At 31.0% G+C, this 8,597-nt stretch overlaps 1 protein-coding gene across 1 annotated transcript in view; it reads left to right on the forward strand.

The window, feature by feature from the left end:
• LOC107653587 (alpha-1,6-mannosylglycoprotein 6-beta-N-acetylglucosaminyltransferase A-like) overlaps positions 1 to 8,597 on the forward strand; it is a 93,126-nt gene that overhangs the window by 59,997 nt on the left and 24,532 nt on the right. Inside the window, exon 10 of the mRNA XM_016440328.1 lies at positions 4,607 to 4,740. Within this exon, the coding sequence (XP_016295814.1) occupies positions 4,607 to 4,740 (134 nt within the window). The remainder of the gene's footprint in view (positions 1 to 4,606; positions 4,741 to 8,597) is intronic.

Genomic DNA, 8,597 nt, shown 5'->3' on the forward strand with positions numbered 1-8,597 from the left:
TATATATATTTGCTTATTTCAAGGGACCCTCAATTGTGGATGATGATAATAATAACAAATTATTATTATTATTTTTAAATGTATTTTTAATTAAATTTTTTTTATTTTATTTTAATCATTAAAATACAATTTAAACAATTTTTATTAAAATAGCTCTATTTACATTATAATTCAAATCAAATTTGTATCTTACATAAAATGATATTTCTGTAAGATAATATTTATCGTTTTTTTCTTTATTTTGATCTTAGGTCCTGGTGCACCTGGGTCTCCTGACGAAGGAGTCTGGTTTTAAGATAGCGGAGAACGCGTTCAGCGGAGGTCCTCTGGGCGAGCTGGTTCAGTGGAGTGACCTGATCACCACGCTGTATCTGCTGGGACACGACATCCGCATCTCAGCGTCTCTCGCCGAGCTCAAGGAGTGAGTCTCTGACTCCGTCTCTGTCCTCACTACTCAATTCAGTTCCGTTTAGTTCAATTGAATTCAATTCTGTCTCTCCAGGATCATGAAGAAGGTCATGGGCAACAAGTCCAGCTGCCCCACAAAGGGTGATAAAGTTGTGGAGCTCATCTACATAGACATCGTGGGTCTGGCTCAGTTCAAGAAGACTCTGGGCCCGTCCTGGGTCCATTATCAGTAAGTTCGCATCAGATTTTGTGGATTAGTATGAAGTAGGGGTGTAACGATTCATCGATTTTGATCGATAAATCGATACGATGTCTGGCGATACGATGCATCGATGCCACGCGTAAAATATCGATATCTGTAGTATAAATAGGCACGTTTATTTTGGCACTGTCCACATTTTCACATAATGTCCGTCTAAGCATTACTGACAATGCGTGCATTCTCGTTCAAACTCACGTATCAGGACTCGATATAAGGATTGCCTGAAGGCACAAGGTGAGCATAAAAGACGCTCGGGATTGTTTGCGTAACAGTCGAGCGCTGTGTGAGAAGTTTTCTGCGCACACATCTGAAGCGCGCGCACGCACACAGACAGCCGCGTCTACACCGCGCGAATACTAAATAGAGTTCTCTTCCGCTTTTTTGTGCATGGATGAATAAATACCGGCAAAATTACTTCAAAATGCACGTTTTGGCGAATATCCTAGTAAACGCAGTCGGTTAGGCATATGTCTTAACGTAAACAGTTGAGAAAGAAAAGGCATGTGTATCAGTAGATTAAATCCGTCTTTTCTTTACTGTTTATTGAACTTGTGTCTTTGTATTTATTTTCTGCTATTGCTTGTAATTTGGTTATCTGTAGAAAATATATTTAGCACTGAGCCCATAGTAGCAGCCAGAATTGTTTTTCCAATTGTTTATTTTCTTTATTATTTAAAAAAAAAAGTGTAGTCCTATTTTTTTTGTTGTGAATGTCCCAATTGAGGTACAGGATGTGAAAATTTCAGATAAATGTTCATGTTATATATTTTGGTTGCATTTGTGAGTTAATAAAAATGTAGATGGTTGTTTAAAATAGGTATATAATATCATAATATCGATATATCGATCGATGTACTCCTGTATCGAATCGAATCGTAATCGTATCGTAGAATTTTTTGAGGTATCGGCAAATATCGTTTCGCTGGGTATGAGAATCGATATCGTATCGTATTGTATCGTGACAAACCATCCGATTTATCCGATTTACATGAAGTATTTAATCCGTACATGGCTGTGCCCTTCACCTGACACAGTTTCTTCAGCTCTGTCAGCTCTGTTGAAATGAGTCTGAACCTGATCTCCTGATTTTATCTCCGTCTTCAGACTCCGAGATAGATTCGCCTCGGGATCGATCCCATCCGCACCGCGCCGTGTGAATCCCAGCCAGGATTGGGCTTCTCGAGTAATCAGGGTCGTCTGACCTGCTATGATCCGTTAGCTGTAACCGAACGCATTTGTTTGCTAAAGGATAACTTCCTGTAGTGTTAGAAACCGCCTTAGTCAGATTCTTTGTCAGATTCTCTAGAAAATAAATAATGAAATTAATTGATTTATTTTCTAAAAAAATTTGAATAGTTGTATTCAATAATTTGAATAAATAAATCTGAATGTTTCTTGTTTTTGATGGCAAATTTTATAACCTCTGTGTGTACAGATTTGTCAAAGTCTGCCAAAAATAATTTTTTAAAGTATTTATTATATAGTTTTGTTTTAATTTAAGTCATTTTTCAAACTACAACAATTCTGAAGTAAAACTAAAGTCATATTAATAAAAAAAGGAAAAAAATGTGGATTTACAGTATTATTATTATTAATTTAATTTCAGTAATTAAAAAAAACAACAACAACAAACCCTACAAAAATGTTTTAAAATCAAAAGTACCACATTTATCAATCAAAAGTAAAGTTTTCATTGGAAAAATGTGCTTAATTGTCATTAAAAAATAACAAAATACTAATTATAATTATAATGATGATTATTATTGTTGTTATTATTACTTATTTTTTCTTGTATTAGTGGTTATTTCACCACAAAAAAAGTAAGAAAATGTTGTATTACAGTACTTTATTTTTTTTATTTCAGTCATTGTATAATTTACAAAAAATTCAAAAGTAAATCTTAAGTCATAATTAAAATAAGAATATTTTTAAAACTACAAAAGGTTTTAAAATCAAAAGTCAAGTTTTTCATCAAAAAATGTTTGCTTGTCATGAAAAAAGTGCCAAAATGCAGATTATAATTATTATTGTTATTATTATTTCTATTATTCTTAGCATAATGTATATTTTTGTAATTCTTCTTTAAAATAAACATAAAAAAATGGAAAAAGTTCAAATGTTTTTTTTCCAAGACAGTTAAATGTATTTTTCCATCGTGTGTGTGTGTGTGTGTGTGTGTGTATACACATATACACATTTACATAAACACTATACAGCATCCAAATATTTAATGATGATAATGATAATAATAATTTTTATTATTATTATTATTATAAGCTTTTTTTTTTATGTACAGACGTCAGCACTTTGTAGCTAGCTTATTTGCCACCACTCAAGTGTTGAACTTGTGTTGTAGGTGCATGCTGAGGGTCCTAGACTCGTTTGGGACGGAGCCGGAGTTTAACCACGCCCACTACGCCCAGTCGAAAGGTCACAAAACTCCGTGGGGCAAGTGGAATCCGTATCGTAGAATTTTTTGAGGTATCGGCAAATATCGTTTCGCTGGGTATGAGAATCGATATCGTATCGTATTGTATCGTGACAAACCATCCGATTTACACCCCTAGTATGAAGTATTTAATCCGTACATGGCTGTGCCCTTCACCTGACACAGTTTCTTCAGCTCTGTTGAGCCGTTTGAAATGAGTCTGAACCTGATCTCCTGATTTTATCTCCGTCTTCAGACTCCGAGATAGATTCGCCTCGGGATCGATCCCATCCGCACCGCGCCGTGTGAATCCCAGCCAGGATTGGGCTTCTCGAGTAATCAGGGTCGTCTGACCTGCTATGATCCGTTAGCTGTAACCGAACGCATTTGTTTGCTAAAGGATAACTTCCTGTAGTGTTAGAAACCGCCTTAGTCAGATTCTTTGTCAGATTCTCTAGAAAATAAATAATGAAATTAATTGATTTATTTTCTAAAAAAATTTGAATAGTTGTATTCAATAATTTGAATAAATAAATCTGAATGTTTCTTGTTTTTGATGGCAAATTTTATAACCTCTGTGTGTACAGATTTGTCAAAGTCTGCCAAAAATAATTTTTTAAAGTATTTATTATATAGTTTTGTTTTAATTTAAGTCATTTTTCAAACTACAACAATTCTGAAGTAAAACTAAAGTCATATTAATAAAAAAAGGAAAAAAATGTGGATTTACAGTATTATTATTATTAATTTAATTTCAGTAATTAAAAAAAACAACAACAACAAACCCTACAAAAATGTTTTAAAATCAAAAGTACCACATTTATCAATCAAAAGTAAAGTTTTCATTGGAAAAATGTGCTTAATTGTCATTAAAAAATAACAAAATACTAATTATAATTATAATGATGATTATTATTGTTGTTATTATTACTTATTTTTTCTTGTATTAGTGGTTATTTCACCACAAAAAAAGTAAGAAAATGTTGTATTACAGTACTTTATTTTTTTTATTTCAGTCATTGTATAATTTACAAAAAATTCAAAAGTAAATCTTAAGTCATAATTAAAATAAGAATATTTTTAAAACTACAAAAGGTTTTAAAATCAAAAGTCAAGTTTTTCATCAAAAAATGTTTGCTTGTCATGAAAAAAGTGCCAAAATGCAGATTATAATTATTATTGTTATTATTATTTCTATTATTCTTAGCATAATGTATATTTTTGTAATTCTTCTTTAAAATAAACATAAAAAAATGGAAAAAGTTCAAATGTTTTTTTTCCAAGACAGTTAAATGTATTTTTCCATCGTGTGTGTGTGTGTGTGTGTGTGTGTATACACATATACACATTTACATAAACACTATACAGCATCCAAATATTTAATGATGATAATGATAATAATAATTTTTATTATTATTATTATTATAAGCTTTTTTTTTTATGTACAGACGTCAGCACTTTGTAGCTAGCTTATTTGCCACCACTCAAGTGTTGAACTTGTGTTGTAGGTGCATGCTGAGGGTCCTAGACTCGTTTGGGACGGAGCCGGAGTTTAACCACGCCCACTACGCCCAGTCGAAAGGTCACAAAACTCCGTGGGGCAAGTGGAATCTGAACCCCCAGCAGTTCAACACTATGTTTCGTAAGTCTGCATGAGAGAGGCTTTTTGTGTGAAACCTTTCCATTTTACCCTTTGGACATGGAAACTTTATCCGGGCCGCGTCGGGGTTCCGGGTGTTTTGGGTGGCGTCTCCGATCGGCTCTGGCTCTGAATAGCTCTTTTGTTTACAAACAGACTTTGACATTCTCATAAAACTCGCGGCTTTCCAAGCAGAACTGCTCTTATTTCTGATTAAGCCTGTTTGAGAGCTGAGATTGCTTTCACAGAGCTTTGGGTCGACCCAACACTTTCTGGAGTCTAGCAACGCTGAACAAAGGGCTGAATCTCACAAAACTCCTCAAGAATATCAAGTCATAGTATTAATATTCTTTTACCACAAAATAAAAATATTTTATATATTAAAATGTATATATTACAATTTTTATTGTACTTTACATTTTAGTGATTGTTTTAATTACAAAAAAAGAAAAAGTAAAAACTTAAGTCGTATTATTAAAATAAGATATAATAAATAATAAATATAAGAAAAGTTTTATATTATAATATTTTTTCACTTCAGTCATTTTTAACTACAAATAATAAAAATAAGTCATATTATAAGAAATAAATAAGAAAAATTTTGTAAATAAAAATAATAAGAAAATAATATTGTATTAAAAGTATTTTTTACATTTCAGTCAATTTTTTAAACTACAAAAAAGATTTCAAAACCAAAATTACCACATTTTTCGGTGGAAATTGTTCATGAAAAAAATCAGCTTGTTATTATTATTATTATTATTATTATTATTATTATTATTATTATTAATGCAAATTTGCACAATTTTCTTCAAGATTCTCATTAATATTATTACTTATTTTTTCTTGTATTAGTGGTTATTTCACCACAAAAAAAGTAAGAAAATGTTGTATTACAGTACTTTATTTTTTTTATTTCAGTCATTGTATAATTTACAAAAAATTCAAAAGTAAATCTTAAGTCATAATTAAAATAAGAATATTTTTAAAACTACAAAAGGTTTTAAAATCAAAAGTCAAGTTTTTCATCAAAAAATGTTTGCTTGTCATGAAAAAAGTGCCAAAATGCAGATTATAATTATTATTGTTATTATTATTTCTATTATTCTTAGCATAATGTATATTTTTGTAATTCTTCTTTAAAATAAACATAAAAAAATGGAAAAAGTTCAAATGTTTTTTTTCCAAGACAGTTAAATGTATTTTTCCATCGTGTGTGTGTGTGTGTGTGTGTGTGTATACACATATACACATTTACATAAACACTATACAGCATCCAAATATTTAATGATGATAATGATAATAATAATTTTTATTATTATTATTATTATAAGCTTTTTTTTTTATGTACAGACGTCAGCACTTTGTAGCTAGCTTATTTGCCACCACTCAAGTGTTGAACTTGTGTTGTAGGTGCATGCTGAGGGTCCTAGACTCGTTTGGGACGGAGCCGGAGTTTAACCACGCCCACTACGCCCAGTCGAAAGGTCACAAAACTCCGTGGGGCAAGTGGAATCTGAACCCCCAGCAGTTCAACACTATGTTTCGTAAGTCTGCATGAGAGAGGCTTTTTGTGTGAAACCTTTCCATTTTACCCTTTGGACATGGAAACTTTATCCGGGCCGCGTCGGGGTTCCGGGTGTTTTGGGTGGCGTCTCCGATCGGCTCTGGCTCTGAATAGCTCTTTTGTTTACAAACAGACTTTGACATTCTCATAAAACTCGCGGCTTTCCAAGCAGAACTGCTCTTATTTCTGATTAAGCCTGTTTGAGAGCTGAGATTGCTTTCACAGAGCTTTGGGTCGACCCAACACTTTCTGGAGTCTAGCAACGCTGAACAAAGGGCTGAATCTCACAAAACTCCTCAAGAATATCAAGTCATAGTATTAATATTCTTTTACCACAAAATAAAAATATTTTATATATTAAAATGTATATATTACAATTTTTATTGTACTTTACATTTTAGTGATTGTTTTAATTACAAAAAAAGAAAAAGTAAAAACTTAAGTCGTATTATTAAAATAAGATATAATAAATAATAAATATAAGAAAAGTTTTATATTATAATATTTTTTCACTTCAGTCATTTTTAACTACAAATAATAAAAATAAGTCATATTATAAGAAATAAATAAGAAAAATTTTGTAAATAAAAATAATAAGAAAATAATATTGTATTAAAAGTATTTTTTACATTTCAGTCAATTTTTTAAACTACAAAAAAGATTTCAAAACCAAAATTACCACATTTTTCGGTGGAAATTGTTCATGAAAAAAATCAGCTTGTTATTATTATTATTATTATTATTATTATTATTATTATTATTATTAATGCAAATTTGCACAATTTTCTTCAAGATTCTCATTAATGTGTCTTGAAAGTAATGTTTTACTTATGAGGTTTTTTATTCTTAAAAAAAATTACTGAAAATAAGAAAATGGAAAAAAGGTCAAAATGCAAAAGAAGTGTTTGTAGAAGTGTTTTTTTTAATATATATTTTTAATATTAAATATTTGTAATGTTTTTTTTACATATTTTTCATGACAATTAAGCTAATTTCCCCTCCATATTTTCATTATCATAATGCATTCACACATTTTTCTTTTGTTTTTGTAAATCTTTAAAAAAAATAAAAAATACAAAAAAATAAACATTGATATTTTATATATATATTTAAAAATCAACATAAATTGAAGACAGTACAACTTGTATAAATATTTTAAAATATAATATATCTTTAATATATTAATATATCACTGTTTTGCATTATGGCAGTGACAGTTTATGGAGAAACAATTTCTGGGTAATTGTCATGAAAATAAATAACATTTTTCATTTTGACACATATTTCTGCATTACAATTAAGATCATTTTTCCACCATATTCTCATTACCATAATGTCAGTTTTGCTTCTCAAATCTTTGTAATTCTTGAAAAATTACTCCATTAAATAATAATAATAAGGATAACTATAAATGTAAACATATTTTATTAAAGTCAACATAAATTTAAAGAGAGTAAAACTTGATGTATATAATTTACAATTTAAATAATATTTAATTGTTTTGGATTATGTTAAAGACCATTTTTGGGGATTTATAGTTGAAAATGAGCTGTACATGTTCTTGACAGGTTTCATGACATTCAATGCAGCTACAGTGGGTACGGAAAGTATTCAGACCCCCTTAAATTTTTCACTCTTTGTTATATTATAGCCATTTGCTAAAATCATTTAAGTTAATTTTTTTTCCTCATTAATGTACACACAGCACCCCATATTGACAGAAAAACACAGAATCGTTGACATTTTTGCAGATTTATTAAAAAATAAAAACTGAAATATCACATGGTCCTAAGTATTCAGACCCTTTGCTCAGTATTTAGTAGAAGCACCCTTTTGATCTAATACAGCCATGAGTCTTTTTGGGAAAGATGCAACAAGTTTTTCACACCTGGATTTGGGGATCCTCTGCCATTCCTCCTTGCAGATCCTCTCCAGTTCTGTCAGGTTGGACGGTAAACGTTGGTGGACAGCCATTTTTAGGTCTCTCCAGAGATGCTCAATTGGGTTTAAGTCAGGGCTCTGGCTGGGCCATTCAAGAACAGTCACAGAGTTGTTGTGACTTTTTAAAGAGAATGCGCCCCCGATCTACATAAATGCGTCTATGTTCGCGCGAATCAGCCGTGATCCAGCTTCACATACAGAAGAAGTGAGTGTAAGGTTTTTACGCCTTTCCTAATAATGTACTAATTAGCAAGTTTCACGATGAATGCGGCTAAAATAAACAGTCTCTCTGAGAGCAGCTCGGAAGAGAGGGGCGGGGTCAGCAGAGCTCATTAACATTTAAAGGAAAATG

This window comes from Sinocyclocheilus anshuiensis, unplaced genomic scaffold (genome assembly GCF_001515605.1).
Source record: "Sinocyclocheilus anshuiensis isolate Anshui unplaced genomic scaffold, SAMN03320099.WGS_v1.1 scaffold1079, whole genome shotgun sequence".
In the NCBI taxonomy this organism is placed as follows: domain Eukaryota; kingdom Metazoa; phylum Chordata; class Actinopteri; order Cypriniformes; family Cyprinidae; genus Sinocyclocheilus; species Sinocyclocheilus anshuiensis.